The sequence below is a fragment of the Apiospora marii genome, assembly GCF_038362585.1.
Source record: "Apiospora marii strain CBS 49790 chromosome Unknown utg000005l_segment0_segment0, whole genome shotgun sequence".
NCBI classification, from domain to species: Eukaryota; Fungi; Ascomycota; class Sordariomycetes; order Amphisphaeriales; family Apiosporaceae; genus Apiospora; species Apiospora marii.
In genome coordinates, this window is record NW_027117377.1 from 4,326,700 (window position 1) to 4,343,231 (window position 16,532).

At 53.6% G+C, this 16,532-nt stretch overlaps 5 protein-coding genes across 5 annotated transcripts; all 5 read right to left on the bottom strand.

The window, feature by feature from the left end:
* Positions 1–2,215: 2,215 nt before the first annotated feature.
* On the bottom strand, positions 2,216–4,015 carry PG985_009222 (MFS myo-inositol transporter; the record flags this gene model as incomplete). Its single annotated transcript, XM_066828990.1, has 3 exons — positions 2,216–2,848; positions 3,042–3,679; positions 3,808–4,015. 3 exons carry the CDS (start codon positions 4,013–4,015, stop codon positions 2,216–2,218), a joined length of 1,479 nt encoding a protein of 492 aa, XP_066683902.1.
* Positions 4,016–4,689: 674 nt separating this feature from the next.
* On the bottom strand, positions 4,690–5,953 carry PG985_009223 (uncharacterized protein; the record flags this gene model as incomplete). Its single annotated transcript, XM_066828991.1, has 2 exons — positions 4,690–5,507; positions 5,569–5,953. The coding sequence occupies 2 exons, from the start codon at positions 5,951–5,953 to the stop codon at positions 4,690–4,692; spliced, it is 1,203 nt and encodes a 400-aa protein (XP_066683903.1).
* A 1,918-nt stretch (positions 5,954–7,871) lies between these two features.
* On the bottom strand, positions 7,872–8,630 carry PG985_009224 (uncharacterized protein; the record flags this gene model as incomplete). The annotated part of the gene is made up of 1 exon (XM_066828992.1): positions 7,872–8,630. The coding sequence occupies one exon, from the start codon at positions 8,628–8,630 to the stop codon at positions 7,872–7,874; it is 759 nt and encodes a 252-aa protein (XP_066683904.1).
* Positions 8,631–9,650: 1,020 nt separating this feature from the next.
* PG985_009225 (glycolipid anchored surface protein) lies at positions 9,651–11,131 on the bottom strand (the record flags this gene model as incomplete). Its single annotated transcript, XM_066828993.1, has 4 exons — positions 9,651–10,607; positions 10,664–10,851; positions 10,923–10,946; positions 11,005–11,131. The coding sequence occupies 4 exons, from the start codon at positions 11,129–11,131 to the stop codon at positions 9,651–9,653; spliced, it is 1,296 nt and encodes a 431-aa protein (XP_066683905.1).
* A 2,693-nt stretch (positions 11,132–13,824) lies between these two features.
* Positions 13,825–15,660, bottom strand: PG985_009226 (protein kinase domain-containing protein; the record flags this gene model as incomplete). The annotated part of the gene is made up of 1 exon (XM_066828994.1): positions 13,825–15,660. The coding sequence occupies one exon, from the start codon at positions 15,658–15,660 to the stop codon at positions 13,825–13,827; it is 1,836 nt and encodes a 611-aa protein (XP_066683906.1).
* Positions 15,661–16,532: the final 872 nt, after the last annotated feature.

Genomic DNA, 16,532 nt, shown 5'->3' on the forward strand with positions numbered 1-16,532 from the left:
CGGTAGTCCCTGGGCTTTGGTTGCAAAAGGCATGCTAATACTTGCGGGTCGTTGGGAAAACTACCCCCCAAGCTCCCAGGCCCAGAACTCGGCCTGGAGATAACAGCATTGTTACCCGAGGCAGGAGCAGTAATCCGGCCAATGCAGGTAGGAGGACCCTCTCCCGGGTAACGGCTGCCACCGCCAAAAAGTTCCTTTCGTGTAGGTAACCAGTTGCCAGGTATGTTGGCATTGGCCTCGATTTTTTTTCTTTCTTTCTTTTCTACCCGTTTGCCACGGCTAAGTGCCAAGCGGCTATCGCCCGACACCGTTTCGGCGTTCGCGACTAAGCAAAAGGCTTACTCATCCGTGCGGCAAGGATCTACATTATAGGCCATGCTTGCATCACGGCCCTCTTGTCACAATGCGACTGGTTTTTGTGATTCGTGGCCAGGTTTGATGTTCGGCGAACATGAATCATGACAGTTGCTTACACAGCAGCGTATATGCAGCTGAAAGAAAGCAGATAATATGTTGCGCATTGCGCGCCACTCGATATGCAGCATGTTCTGCAGAGTAGAGTAGGCATGACGGGTAATCTCGGCTGCTCGTTTTTGATGTTGAAATTGGGTGTACATGCACGGCATGGGATTGGCCTCGTCAGGCTGGAATTTTTCTCTTTTCTCATCTCTCTCTCTCCCCTTTCAGTGGAGGGATCGCAACCTGAAGCGGCTCTTCAGCGCCGCCCAAAGATCTCGGAAACAGGAGGGTTCAAGTAATGACACCTGCTGAAATATCTCGAGTTCGTCCGCTCAGACGTCCTGAGACCCGTTTGTCCAATTTCGAACAGACGGTGCCCTTCCAGAAACGGCTACGAGTCGTGTAATCTGATTCGATACCAAGTTTTGCTCTGCGCCCAACGGCGGGGCGAGTCGCAACAGGGGAGAAGAAAAAAAGGTACATCGGGCTAAGAAGCGAGTTTTATCTCCGTCTTCTATTGATGAGCCATATCCACTCTTCCAAGTATCAGGACCCTCTTCCCTCTCGTACTTGTCGTCGTAAAGCGGTAAAGGGAAAGAGTGTCGGTCAAACCTGCGAATAGTAATACATCAACAATAGCTTCTTCACTAGGCGGCCATCATCGGCTAAGGACGGATCCGCGGGTTCCCAGTCCCGAGCCACTCGGAAGTGAATTGGGCGTACATACTTGTACGGCCATCAAATTCGACCTCAATGTTGATCAGTCAAGTTCCTTTGACACGCTCAATACATCTTGCCCCACAGAAAGACGATGAATTCCGTCATCCATGCATGCATATGTGCTATAATTACGTGGAAGAACATATCGAAGCAATGATCCTACATGTTGATCGAAGGGCGCGAGGAATAAAATTAAAAAAAAAAAAAAATCTTTTTGTTGCGCATCACCAACCCGGCAAAAGATCTACCTGCTTCCCCTTTCTTTTGCCCAGGACCGTGGCGCGGCCCTAACGCCTGACAGATCTAGACAGAATCTAGATAAAAAGCGCTAGAAGCCGCCTAGCGCCCTGAAACAGAAACATTGATCCGGGCGCAGAAGCCGGGCGTAGCACATCTGCCGAGGGGCTGTCCCTGGCGCAGGAGACCGGCGCTAACATTCGAGCTGGCTCTTCTAGCTGCTGGCTGTTCCGGACGCACTGGCTCGTTGCTCGGCTACGGGTGCAGGTATAGTCGGTAAGTCCATAGATCTGCATGAGTCCTTTTACCGGTGATACGAAAGTTGGGTCCTGGATATTGGCAATAATCCGCAACGACCGCATCACGCCTTGTCGCTCCGGATCTCAACCGGATGTATCACTCCTACGTAGATTCAGATCTCTGGTCTAAAGCTTAACCCTATTCGCCGCGGAACCTCCCAGATATACGACCTTGCAGGGTGATGTTCAACTCCCCCTTGAAGGTTTTAACTTGCCCCTCCAAGGTAGTATTTACTAAGTAAGAAGCATTTTCCTTGAGAACTATAGCTGGCAACTAAGAAGAAAACCACCTATGTATTTATAATGATGGCTGCCCAAGGACTCGCGACTGCACAGTTTACGCGTCCAGAGCCGGAGCTATAGATGTAGGAAGCGTCCTCCTTCACCAGGGGTATAATCGCACATAGCAAGCTCAAGCCTCACAAGATCGCTTCCTTTCACTACCAGTGTCGACTCGACTTGGAATGAACCCGAAATATATTCATATAGTAGTAGTGTAATCACCTGCCACCCCTCCCCCGCCTCCGAACCCCCCAATCCTCCTCCAACAACCCCGTCGCCTCCTCGAGGCTCAGCCCCGTCGTCTCAGGGTAGATGCGCCAGACGGCCGCCCAGCCGCCGACGCACACGGCCGCGTAGAGCACAAACGTCCACGTCGGCGTGAGCGCGTCCATGAGGGGCAGGAAGGTCAACCCCACCACGAAGTTGGCCGACCAGTTGGTCGCCGTCGACAGCCCGCTGCCCAGCGACCGCACGCTCAGCGGGAACAGCTCGCTCTGCATCCAGGGCACGTTGCCCAGCCCCAGCGCGTAGGCGGCCACGAAGACGATCATGCTGGCCAGAATGATGACGGCCGCGCCGCCGTTCCCGTCCGCGTCGCCAGACTCAGGGACCCCGCCGAGACCGTGGTCGGGTAATTTGATGAACCGGAAGCCGCCAGCCGACAGGAGGAGGCCCAGCACCATGAAGGGGATGGAGTACAGCAGGATTCGGCGGCGGCCAATGCGATCTATGAGCAACAACGCCGCAACCGTAAATACAAAGTTGGAGACCGCAACGCTCAAGGAGGTGAGGGTCGGTATCGAAAAGCTCAAGAGCGTGAAAATCGTAGCCGAAAAGTACATCAGCGAGTTCTAGATACAAGTGTTAGACAGTAGTGACTTTGTTTTTGGCAAGCAAATTGATGCAGTGCAACGATGAACGCCGTATTTGTTAAACTTACAAATCCGCACAACTGCTGCAGCCCCTGAAGCAGACAAGCAATAGTCAAAGCCCGCCGATTCTTGGGAACCGTAACCAGCTCCCGCCAGCCCTCCGTCCAAGGACGGCCCCCTTGGCGCCCCGAAGGACGCCGCTCTCTTCTTCTTCCTCGCGCACCTCGCGCCTGATATCCTGCAAGACCCGCTCGGCGGCCGGACCCGAGCCCGAGCCCGACCCCAGCGTCTTTCCGATGACCTGTCTCGCCGCCGCGACCCGTCCGACCTTGACGAGCCACCGCGGCGTCTCGGGCATGCCCAACAGCAACGCAGCCTGCAGCACGGCAGGCAGCGCGCCAAGTCCCACCATGTAGCGCCAGCCCTGGTCGTGGCCCGCAAAGGCCCAGCCGACGACGTAGGCGACGACTTGCCCCAGGGTGATGGCCAGCACGTTGAGCGTGACCAGCATGCCGCGGTGGGCCGCGGGGGCCAGCTCGGCGATGTAGAGGGGCGTGACGAAGCTGGCGGCGCCGACGGCGGCGCCCACCACGGACCGACCCGCCACCATCTGCCCGACGGTCGAGGCGTACGCCTGGCCCAGTGCCCCCGCCGCGAAGAGTACGTCGGCCAGCAGGATCACGGGGCGGCGGCCGAAGCGGTCGGCGAGGACCGAGGATAGGGGCGAGACGACGAGGGCAAGGAGCGACGTGCACGACGTGACGATAGATTTGTCGGTCACAGTCAATTCGCGGCCGGACAGGGAGTTGCCTAGGGATACCAGGGTCGCGGATATAACGCCGGTGTCGTCTGTGTATCGCACGCAAGAGAGTTAATAAGCCAGTTTGTTACCCGAGCGGAAGGGAAACCGAGTTGCAGTAGTTAAGGGAAACACCTACAGCCAAATAGCAGCCCGCTAATGCCCGCTGAGATGGCCAACAGCCACATGAACAGCCCTATCTTCTGATCTCCATCTACTCGAGGCTCTTCATCCTGCGTGGATCCGTTTGCGTAGCTGTCATCGTGATGCCGCGGCTCGTCGTAATCGGCCCCATCGTCATCTTCCTCTCGATGCGCAATCAGCGGCGCATCCGCCGACGTTGCCATAATCTTCTGGAGATAGGAGGGGAGGGTCGACTGATGGCAATTCAGCCCTTCATACGTGCAAATTTGAGCAGGGAACAAACAACAAAACACGATAATGAGAGAATGCAACAGCCCCCCGTGATGATGATGATGATGCCGGGGACTTAACCTGATATCGGACTGGCGGGCTACTGGAGCCGTGACGCACTAAGTTTATGCAGGGTGCAAAGCAAAGGTGGGATGACCCCTGGCCCGTGCATCTGATTGGTGGTTACGTCGCAACCTGATCCGAAGCCCATCCAGTCCTTACATGGGAATAGCAGGCAGCAGGGACCTATGCAGCTACTACCGACCTCTGGGCACTTCAGAGCTTTTCAAATCCCATTCTTAAACGGTCTTCGGAGTCGCTGTATGGAAACCGTCAAGCCGTTCGTATCAGACCCATTGCTCGTGATAGGAAGGCCAAATTACATACACTTGGCAACGACAAAGATTCCCAATTGTAAGTGCGTGCAGGTAGGTATGGCATACGCCCAGGATGTCTGATATCAAAAGAGGTATGTATAAACACAATGTACTAAACATAGGGTATTTAACCTGGTCCGCTGTCTGTAAACAAAAATATGGTACACTGAAACAACCATGACACCTTCCTCCTCCTTATATACCTGGACAAGTATGTAGTCGTACCTCCCCTAGAAAAACCCCAGCACCGGCGCCGCCAGCGCCCCCGCCGTCACCGCCAGCGAGGCGAGCCCGCTCCAGAGCACGGCCCGGCGCACGACGCGGTCCTGCATCGCCCGCACGTGCTTGTTCTGCGTCGTGATGGAGACCTCGAAGATCTTGCGCCACGTCGACTTCTGCTGGTACGCGCCCACCCACGGCTCCGGCCCGAACGCGTCGTTGGCCCCGCCGAGGCTCTGCAGGCTGGCCTTGCGCAGCGGGTCCGTGTCGGCCAGCCTGTTCATCGACGAGGACGAAGAAGAGGGCGGTCTCTTCTCGTCGTCGTAATCCCTGGTGTCCTCGTCGGGGGACGAGGGGGAGGTAAAGTCCTCGTCGGCGAACTGCTCCCACGGCCGCAGGTTCCGCTTGTAGTTCCAGTGCAAGATGACGCACATGCCGTGCCGCGACGCGAGGTAAAACAGGATCCCCACGAAAAAGAAGAGCGTCGGGATCAGTCGCAGGAAGCGGCTCAGGCTTGAAAGGATCAGGGCCGCGTCCAGCCCGAGGCCGAGCGTGACGAGCGCAGCCGCCAGAAAACGGCCAAATATGACGCGGGGCCGGCTGCTGTTGGATACGCTCCACTTGACGAAGTTGGGGTGGCATTGTCCCTTGAGCAGCGTCTCGGCCGCTATGAAGGCAGGTAGGAGGGCGGACGGGTGCGTGGTGTGCTCTACCGCCTGGATGCAAGCGATTCGGTCAGCGTGGGTTAGGTTTAGTTGCCTGGGTCCGCTGGTCGATATGTAGTGGCGGACTATCCGGTTCGTTTCTTCGCGAAAGGGCTGGACGGAAACTACGTGAGGTCAGTCAGTCAGGCAGTACGAGAAGGATAGGGGTTTTCTCGGTCAACTGACAAGGCCGGCCATCGCGCTGTGCTTTGTTGATCTGGTATTCGCCCGTAGTGTACGACTTAGGCCAGGAGAAGTTCTTAAGTGACGTAGCGCTGCTTGGAGACGTGACATTGCTCCTACCGTACTGAGGGCTTTTCTCCAGGATCTCCAGGATATGATTCATTCTGCCAGCGATCTCGCTCGAACTGTTCGACCTGGCGCGCACCGTGCTTGGTCGAGTAACGATCTTACTCGAATCCCAGATAGGTGAGGCATCCTTTTGCTCCTGCGGTAAAAGGCTCCATCGCTCAACGTAGTCGCAATACCAGAGAAAGAACTGAAGACACTCTGCATCGTACTCGATGTACATCAGATAATCCATGAAGTCGTTGAGAGAACATGGCTGCATCAGGGCTTTAGTATCTGCACATGGCTTGATACGGGCAACAATGGCTTGTCTTACCGGAAGCGTCCGGTTCCTCGCAATCTCTTCGAACGACAAGCTTTCTGGTATACTGGACTTACACGCCTCCGCCCTCTCCAAACAGTCAGCATAGTCGGCGTCCGTCAAGGCCGCTTTGTCACGCCTCAGATAATCTGGACGTCGGTAGAAGAGGAGAGGCATCTGGTGGTGGTGAACTGTTCTCTGCCAGTCATTCGCAGTCTAAGTATGTGGTAGTAATCGTGTCATTGTTGGGTCGGGACTTGATAGAGACAGAACACGGTCCGCTCTCGGGTGCAGTTTAGTCTAAATACAGCTGAGTATGTTCAAAGCAAATGGGAGAAGCTTGGGTCTATCGGCTCCGACAAATAAATGCAACGGAGTCCCTGTTCTGACAAGCAGTATGCGTCCTTGGTCTGGCTGACGCACATGAGTTACGGGAGAGGGGCTCTGGCCATACCGACCCAGCGTGGTGGAATTAAGTGGGCAACTGACAGAGGGGGTATTCCTGTCTCATCCAGATCAAGAAAGTTTGGTAGCTGGAACATGAACTTGGAACCAAGCCCTTCGCAGGTTGGCGTGCGATGCGTCCGATCTCGTGTGCAAGTTGAGCCGCAAGGAACAAGCATTCTATTGTCGCATGTTATTGCCATGGAGCAGCGTACTGTATTTGCGGCATCATCTGTCATACTGATAGTCTCCCGCCGTTTGCCATGGAATCCTTGAATACTGTGGGTGAAGCGCCAGGGCGAGTACACAAGAGATCGACTCTCGCAAGCCCCGGGCGATCATACAAGCTGAGCCACAACCAGAGCTCCCTGATTGGCCCATTGAGCATTGTGTCAACAGTATGCCAGCTCAGCACGCACATGCCGGACCAAGCAGGAATTCTGTAACGTCCATATTGATCAGCACCTAGAAAGCCAGTGGAAGCTTTGTTGTCCCGAGGTTTGACTTTGTTTTAACGCCCAGCCTTATCAGTAAACATACGTGATCTTAGTACAGGTACCGCAGTCACAGCCATGTCGACGCCAGCTTCTAGTAGCATAGGTGGGAAACATCGAGTCTGTATCGCCATAATACTAGCAGTAGGTACACTGTATCCACCTGCACTGCCCAGGTCTGCGGGCCAAAGACGATCTGATGCGACGAAGTGTCACGGCAAGTCTTCGCGTAAGAGCCGGGATTGTCGGGTCGTCGATGTACGGTAGTATTCGACCCAGGCGTCAGCCAAACACATAATACATGTAAGCTAAACCCTTCCTTTGCGCCTCGGGGTTTGGTTCTGCACGCCATCTGATATATTTAGCGATCTTCCATGTAGTAGTATTGGGGGTTGCATTGAATATAAGCTCCTTGACCCGCTTCCCGCTCGCATCTGAGACTGCCTCTGCTCAGCTGGCGGCAAGGCGGCGGTCGAGCGCCTTTCGAGGATCAGCTGGGCGCCTATCTTTAGGTTTCAGCTAGCCAATCGCATTTTTAGAGTGCAGCTTTCCATCGCAGATACGACACGCCTATAACACTTGACATTCTTTTCGTCGTTCAGGATTTCATGCCGTCAAAACTTGGGGGTTGGTGGTTTTTCCATGTGGCTGAAAGATGCCCTTGGGAGGCCTTTTGCACGATGTTTCAGAGTGGGGTTGTTTTGCTTTCTGAGAGAGATAAAGTAGGCGATGGTTTCCGCCTGCGTTGAAGTGCAGGGAAGGGATCAGCATGATGCCTGCATGGATAATGTGTTGGATATCTGATACTGACTAGCAAGCTTGGCACAGCTTCCCCTCATTCTGCATTGCTGGAAACCCCATTTGCCCTCACTCTTCAGTATCATATGCGAGTCATAAAGAGACATGGGTGGCTCGCCCAAGGCCTTGGTGACCCCATCGTGTTAGCCAAGAAACAACCGCCGGATCATGATAAAGACAGCGACAAACGTCGAGATGTGGGCAGCTTGAGGCTTCGTTGTACAGGATATCGGATGCAGGGTTGCTCTGCTGCTGCTGCTGCTGGTACTACTACTCAAAGCGATTTCTCCGATTTTGTAGGTAGTAGCATTCGGAGTGGCCGCGGCTTCCGCCGTATCTTCCGGTAGCAGCCCGCTCTGCGTTGCCGACGGGATGTCATACTGCAGACATCCGTAGGAGGAACAATCCGTCTTGTTGGGACAACAGCCCCCGCCTTGTTCCAAGTTGCATTGGGTCAGACCTGGTGCGCATACAGCCGGCTTGGTTGGCCCCGGCTCGCAGGTTTTCGTCGCGTTATCGCAGCAGTATATACCAGAATCGCTTAAGTCCGTCCTATAACAGAACATGGGACTCGCGCAACATATGTCCTGTTTAAAACCCATCATTGGAAGGTTGTCCAATGGTAGACGCGGGAGGGGGCTAGGACCTGAACTTGTACTCACTCGTATATCGAAGCTCTGGCACCCGTGCAGCTCGTCGGGGCACATGGTGCTATCCGCAGGGTTTTCAGAGATTACGAAGTCATCCCTCTTCTGATCAACGTCGTATCTGTGAGATTCGTTCAGGGCCGTAACATCAGCCGGGACCTGCGTCTCGTTGTCCTCTTCCTTGCTGCCCACCCACGAGATTATGGCGTAGTTCTGCCCCAAGTATAGCGCCGTGAACACGATGCCGATGATCATGATGCCAGCGACGACTACCACCAGACATATGACAAGCGGCCATCGCAACTGGGGATGTTCTTCGAAGAAACAGTGAAACTGGTGCCAGTCAAACTAGGACTTGTCGATATTCCAGATCTTGCGGTTGTGGGAGGCGCATTGGAAGTCGTTGGGTTTAGTGTCTACCATGCCGAGTCTGCGGGCAGGTCTGTGTAGTGTATGGACAGTCTACTTAGTCACTACCGTGGGTATATTTGACGAGGGTAGAGTGATCTTCCCAGAGACCTGCAGTAGGGCGTCAGGCTTGAGTTCTCGAGCGTGGTTAACAATCTGATTGGTTAGGCGGCAAAGAGTTTAGGGATATGATAAAATGCTTGTAGGTATTGAGGAATCAGGTAATGTAATCAAGTCATCAGCACTTGGAAGCCTGTGACTGTTGATATTAGCCTATCTGGATCTGATGCATGTAAAAAGGCGCTAATTAGGGGAGTCTCGAGGCTGCTTCTGGTCGCTCTTTCTTCTTTTGAGGTACATACTACACACTCATCCGGCAAACGAGCCCTCCCATTCTGGTTGATACGATAAGCACAAAAACATGAACCGTGTAACTTGAACGTCTTCATTGCAATCTGGATTGCGTACTCCATTATCGATAGAAAAGCACTCGCAAGATATGAGGACTCTATGATGCACCAAAAGTCAACCACTGCAAGACCTACGGCCCGATTCTAATCAAAAAGTCGTCGCCAGAAAATGTATCCATCATGCAAACGCCGTGTACAATGCATATAATCCTAATCGTATACTACATATTCTTTACTCGTAACCATGTGTCCCAGCGCCAACGCATTAGGGGGCGATGTGTATCATCATCTTTTCCTTTCTAGTAAACGCCAGCCTCGCAATCAAGCGTGGGGTATTAAAAGTAAAAGAGAAGTGAGAATGGAAGAGAAGAGAAGAGAAGAGGGCGAATTAATCCAGCAGAACAGCAAGCTTCCAGCCTGGCGTGATCCGGCTCGTAACTCCAGACCTCCCAGGTGCTCATAGCCAGAAAGTGAAGATCATCATCACACCAACAAGACCTGCTGCCATTCCCGCGATTTCATTGGAACCCGAGACAGCGCTCTTCTTGGAATCTGTAGGCTCTGCTGGCGGATTTGCGCCGCCCGTGGCGGACGGCATCGGGGAGTAGGAGCTTCCTGTCAAGGTGGCACCAAGGGTGGGCACGGCGACATTGCCGTCTACGAGCCACCCACCGGAAGTAGCCTTGGGACAGTCGCGAGTCGAGACGCTCTTAGCGTCGTAATCAGTCCGAGAGACTCCAGTAGCGGTAACGGCATTCCACCGGGTCTTCAGGTTCTCGAAGTCGGGGGAAACAGGAGTCGGCTTTCCCTTCCGGGTGAATCCGTCTTCGATGTTGGCACCGGTGGCGGTAGGGTCGACCTTGGGGCCGTATGAGATCAGTCCGTAGTTGTTGGCCTCCTGAATCCATTCATAGATGATGGCACCGGACCAGCTGTCATTCATGTCTTCCCCGAATATCGATGCTTGGTCCATAAAGAGGCGGGGACCAGGGACGTTACACCCAGTCTCGGAAAAGAAGAGGGGCACAGGGAAGTCGCTGGCATTGACCTGGAGATTCTGGTATCCAGAGTTCTGGTAGGTCGCCGGGTCACACCACTCGTACGAGTTCAAGCCAAAGAAATCGACGTTCTCTGACGCATTGCCTCCGCAAGTGAGGTAGTCCTGGAGCATAGGCCGCAGCTCGGCAATATCGGCTGCGGAATAGCCAATAGGAATGTTGCGGTAGCCCTTGGCATCTCGATAGGCTTTGGTGTCTCGAGCCGCAGCCTTGATGAAGGGAGCAGCCAGAGACTGGTTGGCCTTTGCAATGATCTCGTTTCCAACGAAGAGGCCCAGTACGTTGTCGTACTTCTGGAACTCGTCTATAACCTTAGTATACTCGTCCAGCTGAGTCTTGTTCCAAAACGTGTTTTCCTACAGCACAGTTATTAGTCAGATGTAGCCGCTAGTTGAACGAGAGGAGGGCTTACAGGCAGGATGTAGGAGTGGAAGCTATCCATGTCGATCATGGCATAGATACCGGCATCAGCGAAAGCAGTCATACAACCCTCGTGATCAGCTTCGGGATCTACGTGGTAAACCCGAATCGTGTTGGTGCCGAGCGTCTTCATCAGGGTAGCATCTTGCTGACACTGCTCGGTGTCGACCAGCGGGTCCTCTATAAGTAAGAACAAGGGTTAGAGTGTTTTTTTCGGGTATATGCCAAGAAGGCTCATAAGTAAGACTAACCTGGGGTCAGCTGGTATGCAATTCCTAAACATCAGGTTAGCTATGCCATATTTTCCCACATCGAGTAGGGTGGAACACATACCCTTTATGAAGAATTGCTTGCCGCTCTTATCGAAGAACTTGTTGCCGACAGCTTCAATGGTAGGAAGCTTAGCAGCGACAGCTGCGCTACTCAGAGCGGCAGCGGCTGCAAGAAGCGAAGAGCGCATGTTGATGGATATGGGATCTGCAAAAGGCAAGAGAAAGCTATGTCCAATTTTCCTCACTTATTTCCAAGCTTTGCCAATGCCTTAGAAGAATGCAATTGCAAAAAGTCCTTCCTTTTGCCAGCTCAAATCGAAAGCTTGGTCCACGCCAAGTGCCCCAAGCCAAGAGATACAAGCTTCTGCTAAGAGCTCGAGCTTGTGGGGGGATTGGTCGTCCAGCGGTGGCAGCACTGCTTCAAGCCCCAGACCTCGTTCAGCCAAGATAGCGAACAATTGCCCCTGTTGCTGTAATGGGTCTCACTGTTTACTTCCCAACAAAACGATCGTGGGTCGGGACGACAGGTGGGCCGGCGGCGAAGCGAACGGTAGCCGAGAGGATCGGATGGTAGCAGCGCAGCGAACCGACGATAGGTGATGCTGAGCAAACGAAGGGTGGCAGACGACTTGCTGAAGATGCACTGACCGAGGAGTGGAGAGAGACGGGGGAAGAGAGGAAAGATAAAAGCACCCAAAGTTCCAAGAGTGGGAAGAGATTGGGGACGGGTGACAAGGGACGGGTTGTATAAATTCAAGTGGCCTGGTGTAGTAGCACCATCATCTCATCCTTCTCCGTTTGGTGTCAGGGTCGCGTATGTTGCCAAGATCCGAATGCATGGTAATCGATCCGGCTACTCTAGGCCAGTCGGTTTTCTCCAACTATGTACTTTCTGACAGTGCGCCTAGGAATTCCATCCTGGCTACGAAATACCAACATGCTAGCTATCAGCATTGGACTAATCTAGGTCGCTATGGGCAGGCAAGCTGCCTTGCTTTGCAACTCGAAAGAGAAAGCTGCAGGTCTGGGTATCGACGGTGATAGGCCAGAGAGCTCGCAGGACTGGTAGCTCCGGACGCATGTAGCTCTTTCCCATCCCATGTGTGTGGGACCACCCGCAAGCCTCTGCGTTAGCCTGATTAGTCTGCGCTGAATTGCATGGAGATCATCGATCCTCCACGACCAGGGGTATGGGATTTTCTGCCAACGCCGCTGTATTATTCGTTGGGTAAGTGTCTTTTTCCTTTTCTTGCCCTTGGCTTCTTGCAAGCCATCACCGACAGACCGTGCCTTGTTAGCCGACTCATGCATACGCGGTACATGTACTGCCACCTTGAAACATCGCGGCTTTCAGTTGTTGTTGCCTACCTCAGGTGTAATTGCCCTTGCCCGATGACAGGTTCATTAAATATGCACTGACGGAAGACAGATGTCATTGCAGATGCGGGATGGAACTGTACAGTTGATCTTTAACTTTTTGGCGTGCACAAGGAGGTTAAACAGTCCTGGGACGGTCACACGCTGCCAAATTGAGCAAACTCGGTTTGTTTGCCTTGGGCGGATGACCTATCTAGGTAATCGGCAATTGTTTTGTTTCGAATCCTTGAATGCAAGCAATAGACCATCGTCCTTCTCAATTGCCAGTATGATACAACGGCCCGGAGTGCGGCAGAAGGAAATTTCTTTTCTGGTCTTCGGCTTCATTTTCATCAACATCAATCCCTCCGGCGCAGGGATGGTGTCTGTTAGCCAGTAGCTTAGCTCTCGAACCCCACGGGGGCTAATCCGTAGTTTGTTTGCTATCTTCCCACAAAAATCATGTTTCTCGGGAGGCAAGGCCGCCCTAGATTCCATACTCAACCACCCACGAAGCGCCGTCCGCTTCGTGACGCAAGTCCTGATTTTCTGGCAGGTTTCAGATCAGACGTAGCGAGCTCCCGCAAATCAAATTCCCAGGATTTGGAGTAACACGCCAGCTTCTCATGTATCCGAAATGCAGTGAAACACTGCAGCGCGGGGAATACCTACCTACAGTAAACCAGCCCCCTCTGCTGGCAAATCATTTCCGGCCATGATATCTGAACGATGTGGTACTTACTTGTCACCCCGGGCCCAGACACCCGCCACAATTGTTGGCCAAAGCCGATTCGAGCTACGCCTGTCCGTCGCCAACCGTTTGCGTACTAGAACATGCGCCGAGTTGCCTAAAGAGCCGAAACTACGGAGTACAAGAATTGTCTTGCGGGTAACTTGAACACGAGGTTACACAAAAACAAGCGCCCAATATTACTGGTTCGATGGTTTTGTTTGGTTTACCTAGCTTGGGTCTAATAGCTGCCTACACGTGTGATTTCTAACGGCGTCAAAACAAAATGTCTCTGGATGCGGCATCAGTTGCGCTGGTCTACGGGGAATAGTCGTGTTATATGTAGACTTTATGGTGTACTCTTCTGGACTGGTCTTACAATGTGCGACTATCTACAAGCGCTCCACGCTCATGCTCAAGGCAGCACTTGCCTTATTAGAAATTAAACAAATGGGTTTCCAGTTCCTCGAATAGGGGTCGCTTGATAGCGTGTATACGTGTATTTGAGTCTGCGTTTACTGATCTTGTCGGTTGATTGACTACCGCTAAATCCAGCCTCCCCTGATTCCTTCGCACCACCAAGTCCATGATTTGGCTATCGTAACGTACTTGGGTATATTGGAACAGCTTCCCATTTCGCCTGTTTGGGGCTGCCCGGAAAATCAGCTAGAACTAGTAGGTCTCTGCAAAAGCACATCACGCGGTCAGTTTTGCCTTCTGTTGATTACCGTGCAAGAAGAGGAGAAGGAGAAGGAAGAAGAAGAGGGAGACTCAAATACCTGTATAGGCAGGAGCCTACCAATTCCTCACCTTATTGACCCGAATGTTCTGGATGGCCTCAAACCCGCTGAGGGTCGGACTATCGCCATCTTTACCACCTCCGCCACTGCTGCTGCTGGCGCGCTTGTATCCTTGCATATTATCAAAGCTGCTTTTGGAAGATGCGACGGCGCCGGCAAAGCCACCACCACCCATCACGCTCGGGCGCTTACCGACGATGACAGGCGGATTGTACTGGAACCCGTCATACTCGTCGCCATCAACCACAGCTTTTGAGGCAGGGGCAGCTGCGTTCTCTTTGCTTATGCTAAGTCCGCCCATGCCGTAATCATCCCCATCGCCTCCGCCGCCGCCGCCGCCACCGTACTGGTGAACGCAGTGCGGCTCGCTGATGCCGCTCTCGCGCAAGACATTGTACGTCTCCTGCTCGACCTCCTGGGCCGTGGGGCGGTCCTGCGGCGCGACTGAGAGCATGCGCGCTACCACCTTGCACATGGGTGCCACGCCGCGGAATATGGCATCGCTCTTTTTGTTCGCATCCTTAGCGAGACCCGCCATCCAGGACTCGACCTGGCCAAGGTTCTTATGGAAGGACGAGTCCGGGACGGCGCCGCCTCTCCCGGGCATCTTGTGTCTCGCGGCCCGGTGGGAGGCAAACGAACGGGTCTGCCGCTTCATCTGGAGACCGAGCAGCTCTAGTATCACACAACCTAGAGAGAATATGTCGGCGGCTTGAGGATTTAAGTTTGGGGTGGGAGTGTGGGACGCCGGCGTGGGATTGTTAGATGGCTCGGAGCCGTGTCTTGGTATGGAAAAAGTGTAATCGCTCGGAGGAGTTGAGGGGGGCGAATGTAACGCCGGTCTTCTCTGCGTGTTCATGGCAACAGTGGATGGGCGGAACCACTGCTCTGGAGCGGCATAGATGTAAGATTCCCTATCAAATGCTGCCTTGTCGGACGAATTGGCCAACGTCTCGGCACTGAGGCGTGAGAGGTCTGTAAAGAACACATCGTGTTTCGAGTTGAACAACACCGTTGACGGCTTGATCTGGCCATGGGCCCAGCCACGGCTGTGGAGATAACATAATGTGTCGACGAGGCAATGGATCCAGTTCATGACATGGGTTCTCCTATCCTGCTTCGCCAAGGACTTCAAGGGGGCCGGCAGGGCTCCCAGCACCGTTTTCAGGTTATAGTCGCTAGCTGGGGTAAACAGCACGTATCCAAATCCTTGGTGGGTATAAGACGTAAAGTAGGAGACAATATGGTCGTTTTGTATGTTTTTGGTGCAGTTAATCTCCCATAAGAAGTCGGCCCCTGACAGCGTTCCTTGAGCTGTCCCTACGGGAATACGGCGTCTCGAGAAAACTTCACCCGGGAAGTTGGGCAGCTCGACCTTGTCAACCGAATGGTTCTGGCTCAGTCCAGCAACTGGTCGCCTGTCCACGATCTCAAGTGGGATGACTTCGTCATCGCTATACACGGCGTGTTCTCCCTTCTCCAGGGTTCTAATCAGGTAGTGGAACTGCCGGTAGTAGAACCTCCGGTCTACTTTGCCGTTCCGCGTAGCCGTCAACGCCAGACGTTCAATATGGTCGAGGCCTATGGGCAGGTCGTCATCGTCCCAGGAATCATCCACTATGCCAAAGATCTGGTCCGGAACGCCGAGGTCGACCAGGATCAGGAATATGCGCGGGGCCTTTTCGCGAATCCATTCCCAGTAGGTGCCATCGGTCAGGCCGTCACCGAACCCCAGCGCCCAGTCCAGCTTCTGGACTTCATCGGGGAGGAGCTGGTTGCAAACAAACTGCCTGGTGACAGTCGCTTCGATTTTCGTGGTATCCCACCACATCGCTACTACCAGGCAGTGCAAAAACTGACCATGAAAGGTTGTCCTGCAGGCTGGCGACACCACAGGCACATATGCAGGTAGGTTTATGCCAAAGACCAAGTGCAGATCTGTGCCGGAAGACTGTCTTGCCTAGGGGAACATCGAACCAGGGCGGTATGCACTTATGAAGGCATCTCCAGCAGGCTGTTGCTTGTAAGAGCTTGTGATTTGAATGTGGACTGATATTACATCAGCTAGCTAAGTGAGCGTGGCAGTTGGTTGTTAATATCTTCTGTATCTAACGGGCACGAGGAAGAAAAAGCAAGGCTCTGTGTGGGTCAAGCTGGTGGCTGGCTGCATGTCGATATCAGCATGGCAGGCTTGGAAAGGAAACAGCCCTGTATAAGTCTTGGGGCACAGGTTCGGTGTGAGGGCAGCCATTGGTGAGAGAGGATGGAGGGCTGGATATCTTGAGTTGAGCTATCGTCTTACTGCTTGACTGTGTGCATGCGTCGCATCTCACTGCCCCCCGGCGGAAGCGAAGGAAGTGGGAGCATTTGCATTGGATCTATTGATCTGTCAAGATTGCATCGGCGTGATGATTGGCTGCGAGAGGCCATAGATAAGGATCTCTGGGCAAGCTGGGGGCCATTTGCCTGGACCACCCATCCCCAGATCCATCGTACCACGCCATTTGTGCGGGATGGAGCACGGAGCGCAAGAGAAACCCCTCGTGCTTCAGCAAGTCTGGTTGTTTTTGTGATAGTTCACACGAAAAAAGGAATCTCCAAGCACTGAGGGTGGATGACTGACGGGCTTAAACTTTGGCCGTCACTCGACAGTGATAGACAGCCAGTAAAACTTGGCGACCGGAGAAGGGGCGGTGCTGGGGG